The 16,820-nt window shown below is 47.1% G+C and overlaps 1 protein-coding gene across 1 annotated transcript; it reads right to left on the bottom strand.

Annotated features, from left to right (window-relative positions):
- Nucleotides 1–353: 353 nt before the first annotated feature.
- PRDM14 (PR/SET domain 14) lies at nt 354–14,782 on the bottom strand. The gene is made up of 7 exons (XM_007128950.2): nt 14,083–14,782; nt 13,471–13,524; nt 13,217–13,374; nt 11,976–12,246; nt 7,769–7,971; nt 2,773–2,874; nt 354–581 (listed from the first exon to the last, which is right to left on the bottom strand). The coding sequence occupies exons 1-7, from the start codon at nt 14,780–14,782 to the stop codon at nt 354–356; spliced, it is 1,716 nt and encodes a 571-aa protein (XP_007129012.1).
- Between the last annotated feature and the right edge of the window lie 2,038 nt (nt 14,783–16,820).

Raw genomic sequence — 16,820 nt, 5'->3', positions numbered from 1 at the left:
CCTCCTTTTTTTAAATCGCGAAATCAAAGACTCTGCCCCTAGTCCCTGAAATGAAATATAGTCCCTTTCAGGGTTGATGTTGAGTTTCCAGACCTTTATGCACTATTAACAGCCAGCTTTCATTATTTCTAGGTGAATTCAACAAAACTCCATTCCTGTTAGAAATTGTGAAAGACATTTCTGTGAAAGCTGTTAAAACCACAGTCAATAAATCTGGTAAATTCTGCTACTTGGTCAGTTCCATCATTCTGTTCCTCATCTCAATCTAACTATCATTTGTTTGTAAGATACACCCATAAACAAGAAATATCAAGACAGAAATACAGAGGCACTGTCCTCATACTGTCTGAAGGCTAGCAGTCTTCATGAACCTTCATGTGGGAGTAGAAGGCTTCTTGACCTGGGAAGGTTTTTCCACATTTGTTACAGGAACAGCCGTCATCCTCCTTGTGTGAGCGTCGGACATGGCTGTCGTGGGCAGCGTGGGATGCAAAAGATTTACCACAGTACTTGCATTTGAAGGGCTTCTCCCCAGAGTGCTGCCTGATATGCGTGCGGAGTATACTAGAGGCAGTGAACTTCTGCAGAGGACAGAAAGCAGGAGAAAAAGTAAACTTCCATCAGCTGGACAACCAGTGAAAGAAAGGGGTTAATTTCACTGTTACCGATCCTTATGTCACCGCTTAGTTCTCCAATCAGCGAACCTTGGGCTTTAATGCTATAGGGCACGCTTGGTCAACAGGTGTAGCCTTAATGAAAAAGGACACGATGGACATGTCACTGGTTAGAACAGTGGCTTTTCAATGGCTAAGATCACCTGGGGGCCTAGTCAAAAATGCAGACTGACCCGATGAGTACACCCGTTGGGGTAATAAGGAAACTGCATTTAAGCAGGTGGTCCTGGGATCACACTCCAAGATGAACTGAATTACAGAAGGAGTAGCTAATACTGGCCAATGTCTTTGCATAAATGGGTACCTTATTGGTTTCTTTCTTCTTCTTTTTTTTTTAACTTAAACTTTTTGAGGTAATCGTGATTCACATGCATTTATAAGAAACAACAGCGACTCTGTGTACCCTTTACCCGGTTGTCCCCAATGGCTGCATCTTGCAAATCTATAGGACAGTATCACAGCCAGGATACTGACGTTGATAGGGTCAAGATACAGAACATTTCCATCACAAGGACCCTCATGTTGCCCTATGACAGCCACACAGTTCCCTCCCACTCCTACTTTTAAGCCATGGCAACCACGAATCTGTTCTCCATTTCTAAAATTTTGCTATTTCAAGAATGTCACTTACATGGAAGCATACAGTATGTAACCTTTTGGGATTGGCTGTTCTCACTCAGCATTAATTCTCTGCAGATTCATGGAGGTGGTTTTGTGCACAACAGCTCATCCTTTTGGATTGCTGAGGAGTATTTCATGGTGTGGATGAACCACAGTCTGTTTAATCACCTACCCATTGAAAGGCATCTGGGTTATTTCCGGTCTGGGGCGTCTATGAATAAAGCTGCTATTAATATTTGTATGCAGGTTTTCGTATAAACATATAAACCTTCACTGCTCCCGGATAAGTGCCCAGGAGAGCAACTGCTGGGTTGTATGGTGGTTACAAGTTTAGTTCTTAAAGAAACGGTCAAATAGCTTTCCAGAAACGGCCAAATAGTACCATTTTAGATTCCCAAGTACTTTGCTGTTTTTACCTGTCTTTTCTTTCCCCTGTTTATAACCTTTCCCCTAATTCATTTCAATACTCTGCTCTGACCTTTGTCACTTTCAAGTATTTATTAGCGATGTAATGACTCCATTTACTGGGGGTCCACTGACAGAGATACAAAACACCGGGTTCAACCGGTGACCTTGGATTTGGGGGCCTGGGCACGCATGGGGTTGGCCCACTGCTCAGTAAGGAGCACAAGGTGTAGGTGTCTAGGACACCCAGACAAGGACAGTCTCCATCAGCTTAGGTGACGGTAAGTCAGAACGCCAAACAGCTCATTTATGCCCCAAGTGCCTTGACTTCCCTCTCCGGGCACCTCTCCTTCCCAGGTTCGCCAGAGCCCAGGGTGAGGATCGGAATTAGAATGCCAGAAAGAGGAGGGACGGCGGGATATTTTGAGCCTGCTCTGGAAACCCTGCGGGAGAGCATTCGTACCTCAGGATAGAGTCCTCATCCACGCAAATCCAGGGCCGCCTGCCTTCCTGAGGTCTGTGCTGGCTCCATGTGGTCTACTTATGTCTTAGCCCTGTTTGGCTCCACTGTACACAGTGGACAGCCCAAATGTATCTCACCAAAATCGAACATGAGGTGTTTTAGTATAATATTTTTAAGGCATGGTCAGACTTTTGTTTCCAGCCCAGCCATGCCTAACCACGTCTTTATCTCTTCATTTTTATAACTTATTATTCTGTATAATGAAGATTAGATGCCACTTCAGCAAAATTGCTCTAGAAATTTAGATCAGCAGCATGTAAGAGTCTGTACTCGGAAAGACTGCATAATCATGTCTGCTATCATTAGGCTCCTGTAAATTTAGGGTCTATTTCATGACAAATGCCCTAGATGCCAATTTGGCAGTAGTAGGTTGCATCTGATCACTGTTAAGCAAACAGGAGTGTAATCTGGGGCTGGAAATTGGGGATGGGCTGACAGTGAACTTATTTACCAGGAACTCTTATAAGCTAGGGTGTATGCTGCAAGTTCTTATCCATGGACACCCAATCAGGGCTCAAGGCAGATCCCTTAAAAGAAGGTTCCATTTACCTTTGTACAATACACACAGTGGTAGGGTCTGTCTCCAGAGTGGACTCTCATGTGTTTGTTTAGGCTGGAAGATTGAGAGAAACATTTCCCACACGTAGAACACTAAAACAAAAAAGAAAAATACAGTTGAAACCACGTCTTCCCCTTAACAAGTTTATTTCACCATTATGTTTATCTGGGGGGGAAGAACTATTGTATTTATTCTGTGCACATCTGTAGGCAGAGGATCAAGCAGACCCAGGCTGAGGGTCTACTTGAGACAGGAGAAAGGCATCCCGGGACTACAGGGAAGACTCTGGCAGCACGGGTTCTGGTCCAGAGCCTGCTAATGCTGTGACTAAGGCAACTCATCTGAAGTCTTTGGGTTCAGTTAGCTGCTTCAGATGTGAAATGGCAGTGTCTACAGAGGCCTGAATTTGTCTTGCTCTGTCAACAAGTAGCTGTGTGACCAGAACAAATCAGTTAAACTCGGAATCTTTGGTTTCCCAATTTTCCTCATGGGCAAAAAATACCTGTCTTGCCTTCCTCACAAGGCTGTGAGTAAACTGCAAGCCCTCAGCCATTAATTCAACAAGTATTTATGGAGAAACTCTCAACACTCTGCTAGAGACAAGGAGGAACAATCTAGTGGGGGTAGGGACAAATATGTAGACCAAAGTGGCACTACAGGGGACAGATGACTCAAGACATGTGCCTACAAAAAAAGGGTAATATTTTGGGGGGCCAGTGAGAGCATGTGGTACAGCCACTTGCTGTGAACAGTTCCTGTCATTTCTCTGTGTTCTTGACCCTGATGACTTCTGTCCAATCTTCTCAGGAATTCTGAACCAAGTAAAGGAAACTATTGTGTTTCTGGACCCTGTTCCCCAGATGTCCTTATGGGCACAAACGAGAGCCTGGGTATTTTTAGACGGTGGGATACTGGGGTGGATTTTAAAAGTCTTCTGTCATTTTTCTTTACTACTTGACATTTTAATAATGAGCATGTATTGTCGTTACTAAAGCAAAAACAGTCAGATGTTGAAGTTCATATTGCAAAAAGAACAGATCAATTATAAAAGGGGAGCAATTAGAACATGAAACTGTTCTTGGAAATTAAAAATAAACAACAGAAAAGTATAGAATAGAAATGCTGTATGTAATAGACATCAGCTGACTGCTAAAGACTGAACACATGACATAAAAATTAAGGCTGGGGAACTCTCAAGAGAATGCAGATGAAGAAAAATTAAAAGTCAAATACAGGGAGGTAGATTCAACCTAACATTTGGCTAAAAGGAATCCCAAGAGAGAACAAAAATCGAAAGACAGATAATAGCCGAGGAAAGAACAAGAGGATTCTTTTGAGCTTATGACTTGTGCCTTCAGGTGGAAAGAATACTCTGTCTTCTACTGATTACAAAGCAGGAAGAAAAAAAAAAAAAAGGAAAGAAAGAAAAAAGCATATAATTTAACACATTCTGTTAAAATTTCAGAACTCAAAAGTTAAAGAACAATTTTCACAAAGCAGAAAACTGGTTATTTACAAAGAAACAAGAACCAGATTGGCATCAAATGGTAGAAGAAATGATTCTTTAAAAGTTCTACAGGAAAATTATTCCTATCTAAAATTCCATATCCAGCCAAACCATCAAAGATGTATGTGAGTAAAATATCCTCAAAGAAGGACTCAGAAAATTTTTCACTGTGCACTGTTAAAAACGATTACTTGAAGACATGCCCCAGTAATACAAAAAGAGAAATCAAGAAAGAGAAAGAGTGGCATAGAAGAATCAGTGGAACTAAGGAAGGTAATGAAAGATATCCAAATATGACAGTTTACAGGCCTAAGGAGCAACTGGTTCAAATCAGAACAAATTCAAATCAGAATCTGATTTAAAAAAGAAATGAGTATAATTTCAAGAATGTAAATATCATTATACAAGTCACATAATTAAGAAACTAAACTTATCACTTGCAATTAGAAATCCTAGCAAAAACAAAAGCTTGCAAGGAAGTCAAAGACAAAATACAAAGAAAGTTATAGTCTGGCATCAATTTGAACAAGTCATGAAGAAAAGAAACAATGCCTTCTGAAAAAAACAAAAGCCCTCTCTCCATTGGCCAGGTGTTTCAAAAAGTTGGAGAGAACTGACATTCTGAATCTATGTATGAGCTCTTTGTAGGCATTGTGATGGACTACAAGGGTTTCCTCTGATATTTTTATTTTGTGTTATTCATTAATTTTGCCTGACAAATCATCTGAAAAGGAGGTTGTTTAGGCTTTAAATGCTGGAAGGAGGGTAATACAAGGTTTTTCACTGTTGCTTATACACCCAACATCTTCTGATATTTTAAATCAGTAATTTTTTTCTCTTTCAGCAGCTGATCTTGTTAGAAAATCATTTATCTGAAGTTCTGCCTGTCTGTTTCACTTGAGCTTTTTTTTTCTTTTGTCTGTTCAAATTAAATCAAATGTTTTCTTTGGGGCTCCTGCAGAAATTAAATATACTTTATCATCTTGAAAGTTAAGTACTCAAATTAAAGTATATGAAATAAAACTAAAAGAGAATAAAAAATGCTTAGTAGTAAAGACAAGAAAAGAAGAAAACCTCAGTCTTCTGAACATAACGAACGAAGAGGAAGTGCCAGGGGAAATTCAGGTTGAGATGTGGGAAGAGCAGCTAGAGATACACCTCAGGCTCAGGACAGAATTCTGGCTAGAGATTTGAAACCATTTAAATGGTACTTACAATCATGATAAAGGATCACACCACTCAGGGAGAGTTTGCAAAGAGAAAAATTGTACTAAAGAACTCTCAGGAACACTCAGTATAAGAGGATGCACTCCCTTCTATAGCCTTTTAAAATCACTATCCTGGACTTCCCTGGCGGTCCAGTGGTTAAGACTCCAAGCTTCCACTGCAGGGGGCACGGGCTCGATTCCTGGTCAGGGAACTAAGATCCCATATGCCTCGTGGACAAAATAAATTAATAAATAGTTAAAAAAATAAAATAAAATTACTATCCCTCCACTCTACCGTGAAGACCTCTCCTCTTTGAAAGCCCAAGTCATTCACTTTACTACTACCAGCTTACACCTCTTCTTATCATTCCTGTCATCTCTGGACCTCCTGGTCTACGGTCCCCCGATTTCAAAGCCAGCAGTACTTCCTATGGCTCCTCTCCTCGAACGCCAATCCAAGACCCATCATTGTCCTTAGTGTTTAGGCAAATGACCCACATAACATTCTAGTGTATATTTCTTGACCTGACTCCGCTAACCTTTTCCTGCATTCTACTTTGGTCAAAAAACCAAACCAAACCAAACCAAACCAAACCAACAAAAACTAATCCTGTAGCTTCTGCTTTTTAAGCAAACATCTTTTGATCTGGAGGCAGCAATCCCAACAAATATCTTCAATGCTCCATCTCATCAACTGTAAGATCCACCACTACTTTATCATTTATTTTTGGCTGTGCTGAGTCTTTGTTGCTGCACGTGGGCTTTCTCTAGTTGCATACCGCGGAGCAGCTAAGCCCATGCACCACAGCTACTGAGCCTGCGCTCTAGAGCCCGCGAGCCACAACGACTGAGCCCACGGGCCTAGAGCCCGTGCTCCGCAACAAGAGAAGCCACCGCAGTGAGAAGCCCGCGCACCACTACGAGGAGTAGCCCCCACTCGCCGCAACTAGAGAAAAGCCCAAGTGCAGCAACAAAGACCCAACACAGCCCAAAATAAAAATAAATTAATTAATATTCTTACAAAAATGATACATGATAATTGTAAAAATACTCAGATTTTACAGGAGTATATAGTACAGTGATTGTGATTTTTCCAGAAGCTTCGCTGTGAACAGGAGGGGAGAGACAAGAGCAGTTTTATGATGACTACTGTTTTCAAATGGAGAAAACTGGGGCTTGGAGGAGTCCTGACAGGGCAGGAGTCCAACCTGAAGCTGTCTGTACTCAAGCTTCAGCCTCTTTCTCCTAATTAAGACCAGTGGTAGTCAGCACTTTCTTGCACCAAGCCTGGCAGAGCCACCAGGTATCCAGAATGGTGGAAAATGACTCCCTAATGCCACCATTGCCTTTCTTCCTTACAAAATCCTTGGCATGGCATAGAGGCCATCCATCGTTTGGACTGTGCCCATGTTTCATCCTCGCCTGTAACTATCAATATGCCTGCCTGCACACTGAACCTCGAGATCATCATACTAAGCGAAGTAAGTCAGAAAGAGAAAGACAAATACCATATGATATCACTTATATGTGGAATCTAAAATACGACACAAATGAACCTATCTACGAAGTAGAAACAGACTCACAGACGCAGAGAACAGACTTGTGGTTGCCAAGGGGGAGGAGGTGGGGGAGGAAATGATTGGGAGTTTGGGATTAGCAGATGCAAACTAGTCTATATAGGATGGATAAATAACAAGGTCCTATTCTATAGCAAGGGGAACTATATTCAATATCCTGTGATAAACCACAATGGAAATGAATAAGAAAAAGAATGTCTATATAACTGAGTCACTTTGCTGTACGGCAGAAATTAACACAACATTGCGCACATCATGGAAGAAGGTGTAGTTACCTAAAACCACAGGCCAGGGTCTTTCCCACCCGGAATGTCTCGAACGCCCCCCACCCCAGCCAATCAACCCCACCTAAGATATAAACCAGACACTCCACTGTCCTAGATTCTTCTCACGGTCACCTGTCTACGAGGCCTTTCAAAACCCACACGTCCAGGTAGAAGGACACCCCCTTCCTCTGCCCTTGTCTACCATGCACCTCCATCCTCACACTCGGGTGTCACGGCATTAGTTCATGTCTGCTCTTCCACAGCACTGTCACCTCCTTCAGACACCCCGTCTCATCCTGCCACCTGGTGCTGTGTCCCAGCAACGTGCACGCGGGAGGCCCTCGGTGTTCAGCCGGGGGTTTGGGGAAGCAGCATGAAAGCAGAGTGCTGCAGTGAAGGGCAGGGTCACTCGCTACCCTGACTCTTACCTTGTGAGGCCGATGCTTCTCGTGAACGTGAAGGATATGGATCCGGAGCCGGTCTCTCTTCTCAAAGGACCGTTTGCATAAAGAACAGGGGAATTTCCTGTCACCCTTGTCCACACAGGGGGTGTACTTGAGATGCTTGTCTCTGTAATATTTGTAGGTAAATACTTTTCCACATCTTTCACACCTGTACCCTTCTGCAGACTCTGTCAAACACAGGGGGGGATAAAGTCGCTTGGTCAGCTACCTCCCCTCATTCTTATTTTCTTCAAGATGATTTTTTACAACGTTTTATTACAAAAAAGTTAAAACATATACCAAAGTCAAAATAATGGAATAAACCCTCATGTGCCCAAACATCAAGCTTTGACAATGACCAAATCACTTATGTGACTCCCCTCCATAAGAGATTATTATTTTTTTCATAATGGATTCTTTTTAACACTAATTTCTCACTTGGTTCATAAACATCTCAAACCATAATCCTTAATAGATAATGACTTTTTAAAAAGCATAACCATAATGCCATTGTCATACCTAGACAGCCAGCCCTTATTCCTTAATAGAAACACATATATTTATGTACATACACACATGCATACATGTTTCATTATTTTACTCAGTTGATTCAATGTAGGATTCAAAGCCTATGTGTTGTCCACAGAGGCTATGTCTCTTCAATCTCTTAATCTATAGGTTCTCCTTACCTTTTGTTCCCGAAATATATTTGTTGAAGAAGCCCTTCCTCTGGCCGTGTTTACGAGCCGGTCAGTCCTACAGTTCCTGACTGGCCTTCTTTACAAGGTTCACATACCAAATACCTACCGTATTTGTCCCTTTCAGATCAGCCTGAGAGGTACAAGTTCAAAGCCGTGCACCCAGGACCTTGGTGGACACCCATAGCTTCTCCCCAAGCTTCACGAGTTCTGTTCCATTTGACCCCATTTACGAAGCCTCAGGTGCCCTTTTAGCTTATAGTCTACTTCTCTGAACTTTTAAGGAAGATTCTAGAACTAATACATAGGATTACTGTGATGATTAATTTAACCTTAACACTTACTGACTTCTTATCAACAAGAGATACTATCACTGAGTGACAGACAGACTGAGAAAGGTAAATCCATTTTTATAAGAGAGGTGGGGGAGAGGTTAGAGAGGGTTCAGCCGACTCTAGCAAAGGAGGTGCCAGGCTCAGGGGTGTCTATGTATTGGGGGAAGGGGAGAGGACCAGGGCCACCTACAAAAGCATCCCTGCCGAGGACACTCTGGATTCCAGAGCATCAAGTGGTTTTGACTGTGAATGCATCCCTGAAACCTCATTGTCTGGCCCCAGGGAGGCAGAGAACAGCCAGGAGTGAGTACAGGCAAGAGTGTGAAGGTGGAAATCGTTTTTATTAGCATCGGGACAGCAGGGAAGCTATCCATCGGGGGTTCTGTTAGTTGACAACTGCGTCCCAGGCATGTTTAACAGGTGGCTAAGGAAATAAATCATTTTATTAAGTAAATAACCAGGAAGGCAACCACCAGCATCAGGGTGATCCGTTGCCCAGTCTTGTCTATCGCTTCCATTGAGGTGCTAATACTCTCAGAATCTCCCTGCTGGGATGGTTTTTGCTCGGAGCTAGAATTTTCATTGGTTAGAAATACCTGGCCTTCCTGCTTCCTGGGGTAGGAAGAAGGGGTCTACAAGACAGGGTCAGCGATCTTTACAAATCAAAGCATGAAGGCACACCAGAATTCAGAATAAGGGTTCAGGAGTAAATTTGCATAAGAACAACCACTTAGGCAGAAATGACAGAGCACCCTTACTAATTAGGCTTCGGCTGCCTACGTTTTCTGCTCAGGTCCTTGGAAATTTATCTTAACCTAATTTTGTCCCATTTCCTTTCCTTCTTCCTCCCTCCCATCTCAGTCTTTTCAGCCAAGGGGTTTCTCGATACCAAAAATTATGCGTTCTGCCCCGCTACAGACACACCGTTCAGACAGGGTTTGGTAACGACCAAGAGCTGTCTACACATTCCACACCCCCAGCCCCCAAAACACACACTTGGCAGGTTTGCAAACTCAAATAACCCGCCCACATAGGGCCCAGGCCCTTCCCTCCCACTCAAGACCTTCAAGGGGAAGGTTCCCACCAAGCCTCACCAAAAGCCTTTGAAAAAAAGACCTTTCTTTTGAGAGGACAGAGGAATTTTGATTTTTCTTTCCTTTGCATCCTATCCCCAAACATTCCTATTAACAGAAAACAGATCAATTTATCCATGAGTCTTCCCAACCGAGTTGTTTACAAGTTCTCTGCCACCAAGTTACCCTAAATATTTACGCGTCATCGCAGCAGTGCCAATAAGCCTCGGATATAACTGGGTTCAGAAGGGGAGCACAGATAAGTGCAGGCCCTGTTGCTTATGTGATTGGGATCTCTGATGACTGTATATTATTCCATGTTAATATATCATCATTTCCTTAATTATTCTAATATTGGGCATTTAGGTTGTTCATGACTTTTCACAAACAGGGGTGACGCTGTATTAAAAATCCTTGTGGACAAAGCTTTTCCTTTTGGACTATTTCCTGAAGATAAATTTTCCAGAAGAGTATTACTGATACATTACTGATATATCCAAGGATATGAACATTTTAACAGCTCTGATGCATAGTGCTGACTAATTTTTCAAAAGGATAATGATTCTATCCTGTGTTATCAAGCACGTTATCGTTCTCAAATCCACTTTTCACTTTTATTTCAAAAAAGCACTCGGTACATTTTTGGAAGTGACCAAAAAGTCTCGGCTTGGCGCCAAGTATGAGGCAACTGTGAGGTCCAGACTCAAGAGAATCCTGCCATCTTACCCTCAGGTGCACCCCACGCCATCCATTTATTGGGGTAGTGAGAAGACAGTTCACCGAAACAGTTCAACAGCCCCTCATTATTTGGCTTCTAGAAAGAGACTGCTCATTCGTTAGTCACCTCCGACTCCCTGGTGAACACATCCTTGCCCTTGGCTTCACTATTCCCCAAGCCTGAATTGCCTTGCCTTTCCCTGCCTAACTCATCCTTTATTTCACCACATCCCTAAGCAGCTTTCCCCAGTTTAGTCCAGTCTTCCTCCTTCCTTCAATGCACGTGGGGATCCAGAGCAGGTGCTATTAAAGTGTTTAGGATTGTCTCCTGCCCTGAAGGGTCTCAGTCTAGCAGGGAGACATGCACGCTGACCATCACTGCACTGTGATGAATGCAATTCACATTCTCTTTTACCTGCTACTTACGACATTTGTTCTAACATAATAAGATGGTCTTCTATTTGATTACACGTATTACAGTAATTTGCATTTGTCTGGTCCCACCTATGAGATCAGTGGTTCCCAGGCCTTTGCAGATATAAAAATCAATCACTCAGAGCTTTTTTAAAATGCAAATTCCAGAGGCTCGTTCCCAGAGAGTGGGTTGGTAGTCCTCTAGCTGCCTGCTACTAAAATGTGATAGAAATGCAGAATCTCAGGTCCCAGCCCTGAAGGAAAATCTGCATCTCTCCAAGGTCTCCAGGTACTCACACCCGCATTAAAATTGGAGAGCGAGAGTCTAGCGCCATGCTTCCCAAAGTTGACTGAGACCCACAGTAAGAAAACACATTTTATACTTGAGACCCAGTTCACACACATCCATTTGAAACAAAAACCTCACCAAACAACGCTTAACTTAAATGAGATTCACATCAATATTTTCTATTCTATTTTATTCTTAATCTCTCTCTCTTTTTTCTTCTTTAATACTGGTCTCTACCACCAAATGCCCCACCCCACTAAGATACTGCAACCCACTACTTGAAAAACAGTGCTCTAAAGCTTAGACTTCCTGAGCTGTGTGAGCCTCAGCAGAGATGAATCAGAAGCTGGCTCATCTAAGGCAGAGGTTGCATCCATTTATTTCACTTTTACTTTACTCTCTGGGAGCGGGTGAAGGGGTAGAAGAAAAGGTATACTGGTGAACAGGAGTACCTTCAGCAGCTTTGGAAAGATGAGGGCATCTTCCTCCAGCTGGGTAATGCCCAGCTGGTTAGAGACACCCTCAGTTTTGTGTTCTGAGTGTTGGGTTGGGAGGGAGAAGTTCCACAAGCAAGTGGAAAAGCTGCAGGAAGGTGTTGAGTCAGAGAGAGAGCCCAGTCCTTCCACTAAGACGGCCTCACTGGGTGAGGCGAAAGTGTGCACTCACCTTCCAAGGGCCCAGACGTCTGCTTCCCCTGCTTTATGACCTGCAGGCTCACGGGAATGTCCAAAAACTTCTCATAGCAATCTCCATACCACACAAGGAGCTCTTGGTTCTGGTAGATCTCCTTGCAGCTTTCATAAAAGATCTGCCCTTGACATTGGACGGCAACCAGGTTCTGCTCCATGGGGAAACGAGCACAGTTGACATAGGACATCCAGTTCCCTGCACCTCCTTTTCCATCAATAAAGTGGCTCAAATGACCATCTTCAAATATCTAAATGAAATCAAACAAAGTTTGGAAATGCACATTTTTTTGGGTCTGACCTAGAAAATAAATTTACTTATTAAAAATTTGCAACTCAAAACTCACACTTGACCTACTGAATATATTTATTATCAATATGATTGAGCCTAAATGGATTTATTAGCTTAAAGATACCGCTATAGGTAGTGTGACATTTTAAAGATTCTTACTTTTATCACTTCCTCGATTTCCAGATTTCTAGAGTGATCATATATTAGTTTCATAAACAGAGGTAAGGGAAACAGGAGGTTATATTTAATTCCACCACTTCAAGACAACCAATTAGTTTAGTATTTTATCTCAATTTAGTTTTCATGTGTATTGATGGAGCCATAATTTAATTCTTTCTCTGCTGTGGGCAATTCTACCATCTTCAATGTTTTGTTATTACAAACAGCCCTGTGAAGTCTGGATTTCAGATTATTTTCCTCAACTATATTCCTCGATGTAGAAATCCACAGCGAGGGGTGATAATCTGATACATTCTGACAAATTGCAGTCCTACCATCCTGCCTCAAACAGAGTTAAGAGTATCAGTTTTCTAAAAATCCTCTTTAGGTGAATGACATCAAAAATGTTAAATCTGGTCTTAGTCCTTTTTGGCATATTCTTAGCATCATTCTGTAACATTTAAAGTGTTTGGTTTTGTCTATAAATATAACCCAATGTATTAACTCTTTAAATGTATATTCCATGGCTAATCTTCAGAGGAAAATGCCTTAAGCCACCAAAAATTACACAGAATCCAAGCAGAGGTGTTATCCTCAGGGACTGAACAGCTTGCCTTTCAGTCTCTTTATGTTGCAAAACAGGCAGCACAAGTCAGCAGATTACTGCCCGGAGGGGGCCCCCTCTCCCAGGCCAGGGGTCTCCCAGAGGGGCAGAGGCCAAGGTTTCCTCCACCCACCTCCCTTCGCCAACCCGCCAGAAACAAATTTACCTCCCACATCAGGGAATTGTCCCCGTATGTCCTGACTTCGCTGGTGTTGACCACTTTACCCTGAAAGGGCCCAAACCTGACTCCTTTGGCGACAGGGCTACTGCAGAACACACCAAAATGTGCCACTTCACCGAATTTCGTCCGCCCAAGGCAGAGACCTAGGAGAGACCCAGGGCAGGAAAGAGAGCCAGTGAGGAAAGAAACTGACTGCATTTGTGCTGGAAAAGAAATCCAAGCCAGGAAGCCCCGCCTACCTTCTGGTAGCTGAAGGGAGTTGTTATCCAGAGTCTGAGGAAGAGAATCAGACCCTAGAAAAAGACAGGGTTAAATTTTTATTTTTTCGATAAAATGTATTATGAAATGCTTTCATACAGCGCCATCCTCCCCACTCCCTAGAGCTCACCAGTATCCTGAGTTGGATGTTTACTTGTCCTTTCTAGGTTTCCTGCTCCTTTTACATAGGCCATTTCTCACATGAGACTCAAAACGACTCTAGTGGGCTATGTTGTAATTAACCCCGTTTGCAAACTTAAGGAACTTGAGGACCAGACATAATGCTGATTTTGAGACTCCCAGATACCTTGCACATCCCGGTAGAATCTGAGCCGGCCTGATCAGCCCGCTCGGCTCGAACCGTTTCTCTTCTCACTAAAACAATCTTGGGTGTCATGCGGTTAAGCAAATCGGGTCTCGGAGGTGAGCCTGCCATCCCCAGCTCCGTCTTCTGATGGAAGCGCACATGCTCCGCTGCAGGACTCGCACAGCCTCGGACCCACCTGGAAGCGCCCCTGCCCCCTCCCGTCCCCACCTCTCCTCACGCCTCCCACCCGCACCCCGAAGTCCCGGATCACGGGGACTGCCTTTACCAGAGCTGTGTGTGGGGACCGGGAGGCCCGAAATCGCGTGGTACAGGCGGGCTGAGTGCTGAGGGCTGGGGATGACCCCGTAGAGAACTAAGTGCAGGTCTTCCTGGGTGAAGTGGTAACGGTGAGACGCCTTCCCCTCTTGGTTCGCGAGTTTGGGGCCATCCTCAGAGCGCTCTCTGGGGGCGCACGGTAACAGCTCCGAGGGCTTCGGCCTCTCAGGGAACAGCGAAGCATCCACAGGGGGCGGCGGCACGAAAATTTCAGGTCCCCAGCATTGGCCACCGTCGCTACGGCCGCCCGCGGGGCCCGCGTCTTCACTGGAGGCGCCTGTAAACTCGCGACTGCCGTTCGGGAAGTGCGGCACCTCCCCGGGGCGGTGGGGAATTGGGTAGCACGACGGCAGCTTGCTGTACCAGGGCAGGTCGTAGAGCGGTTCCCTCTGCAGGGCCAGGCCGGGGCTCAGCACGGGAGGCGCCATCCGGAAGGCGAAGGGGGACAGCGCCGGGGACACGGACAGGGTCTCCAGTTGCCGGAAAGGTTGGAGACCCTCCTCCGCGGCGGTTACGGTGTTCCCGTAGTGGCCGTAGGGCGGGAAAGGCGGGTAGTAGGCGGCCAGGCGTTGGGGGCTGCTCTGGAGCCTGTCGGGCGGGTAGAACCCCTTGTCCTGGGGTTCGGTCTCACTTGGCGGCCGCAGAGCCATCCCGGGCCACAGGGCGCGGCGGGTCTGCGGAGGAGCAAGCGCGGCCGAGTGAGGGGCGCGGGGCGCTGCGGCCCGGCTCCGGCCTGCCCAGCCTCCACCGCCCGAGGCAGCCCCGGGTCGGAGGGAATCGGATAAACTTCCCACTACCCGCAAACGAAACAAAAACGGCAACAAACAACCCCGCTCCCCCCCACCCCCCCAAAAGACAAAACAAACTAAAACGAAAATCTGTCGGGATTCTGCCCGACTCCAAATTCCAGGTACGTGTCGCCTTTGCCTTCCCTCTCCAAACACGCCTTGACCTAGCAGGGCTCGTTTCCAACACCCGCTCTCTACATCCGTCCCCAACCCCGCTCCTGCCAAATCCGTTTCAAGGTCTCTCTTCCGCCCTCTCCTCGGTCCCCGAAATCCTCTTTTCCAGGGGGGTCGGAGCCGCAGGGCCTTCCCACTCCCGGAGCCAGGAGCCGAGCGCAAGACCGAGCTTGGGGGCAGGCAGCAGCTTCAGGCGCTCCTGGGTCCCCAGCAGGGAGGGCAGAGCCCAGGGCCCGGGTTGGATCGCGTAGGAGACGCGCTCCCCCAGCCCGGGGGCAGGTCCGGGGAGGCTGCCCCGCTGCGAGGCCCGGGTCTGAGCCCGAGGACCCGGGCGGTCCGGGCTGCCAGGAGGAGGAGGCCGCCGCCTTCGGCTTCCCTCCCAGCGCCGCAGCCAGCGCGGGTTCCCCACGTGGGCCGAGTCCCGCTACCTCCCGCAAGTCCCTCGGGAAACTCGTCACCCCACCTGGGGGCTTAGGGAAGCTGGCGTCGCCTCTCGGGAGCGGGCGAGGACGAGCCCCAGGCCAGGTGGGAGAGAGCAGGCTCCCGCCCCTGCGCCGCTGCCGCCGCCCGTACCCCAAAAGGATGGCGTTTTGATGGACATAAGTTCACCAAGGCTGGGGGATGGAGCCCCTTCAGGGCCGGTGGGTCCTGCGGGCAAGATCAATGAGCCCAATAAGAAAAGTAAGCAGGGTCGTGACTCAGAAATTAAAGAACACGGGGTCAGGGAAAGAGGTCAGCCACGACGAAGGCATCTGCCCGTCTCCTCCTGAACCCCCAAAGGCGCTCCGCTCCTGGCCTCCCCTCACCCCGAGGATCTGCGACTTGGGGTTGAAAGCCGTTTAAGGAGTAAAAGCTCCAAGAGGGCAAAACGACCGCCCCAAACGAACTGCGCCAGAGACTGCAGCCGGCGCTTCCCGACCACCCCGGCGAACGACAGCCCCGGGCCGCAGCGGCGCGCCGGTCTCTGCACCCACCTTCGAGAGCGCAGCGGCGGAGCGCTCGCCGCCGGGCCGCAGACGGGCGGAGCGGGCTCGGAACCGGTAGGCTTCGGGCGGGTCCGCAGGGCTGAGCCGGGTTTAAGAGGGCGGCGGGCGGGGCCACGGGACCTAGAGAGCACGAGGGTGGGGAAGCGACGCGCGGCCCACGCAGGTCCCCAGGCGTCTCCTCCCCGCCCACCGCGCCCATTGGTCGACGCTCGATCGCTCCGCTCCCCAGGGGGTCGTGCACTGAACTCCTCACTTCTGCAAACCCTGCCCGGAACCCCGGCCGAGAGCGCGCGCCCCCGCTTTCTGGGGCCGGCACCGTTGAGGCTCCAGGCCTGCGGTGGGCCAACAGTTAAGCCCGGGCAAGGGTGGCCGGGGTCCCCAGATAGGCTCCTCCGCGGCCGTGAGGCCGGGACTCGCGTGCCGGGGTCGCGCCCCTGCCTCTCGGCTTCCAGTTCCCAAGAGCCGAGGCTGGCCGAAGGCCGCGTCCGAGCCCGAGGACCAGATGGACGTTTGTCCCTGACACCTCGTGGGAAGCCGGGCATCGCCCCTCACGTCCCAGGTGGGGAGGCCTAGATGCGGCGGTGCCGCTCCCAAGGTTTCGGGTGGGTGTTGAGACCTCTCGGGGGCTTCTACTTCTCAAGCAGCTGTCGCTGTCGGAGGACCGGCCCCTGCGCCGCCACCGAGGTCCCTTTCCCCCGGGAAGGCTCGCCACCTCGGACGCAAGGGGCTTTTCAGGCCCA

This window comes from Physeter macrocephalus, chromosome 15 (genome assembly GCF_002837175.3).
Source record: "Physeter macrocephalus isolate SW-GA chromosome 15, ASM283717v5, whole genome shotgun sequence".
In the NCBI taxonomy this organism is placed as follows: Eukaryota; Metazoa; Chordata; class Mammalia; order Artiodactyla; family Physeteridae; genus Physeter; species Physeter macrocephalus.
This window is presented reverse-complemented; position numbering and strand designations above follow the sequence as displayed.

What these genes read in the sequence shown, in the direction of transcription:
- PRDM14 (XM_007128950.2), bottom strand. Translation starts at nt 14,782, where the DNA reads ATGGCTCTGCGGCCGCCAAGTGAGACCGAACCCCAGGACAAGGGGTTC. An exon ending in ACAATTCCCTGATGTGGGAG is followed by an intron (nt 12,247 to 13,216) that starts GTAAATTTGTTT and finishes GATTTCATTTAG; the next exon opens with ATATTTGAAGATGGTCATTT. An exon ending in AGAAGCATCGGCCTCACAAG is followed by an intron (nt 2,875 to 7,768) that starts GTAAGAGTCAGG and finishes TTTTTGTTTTAG; the next exon opens with TGTTCTACGTGTGGGAAATG.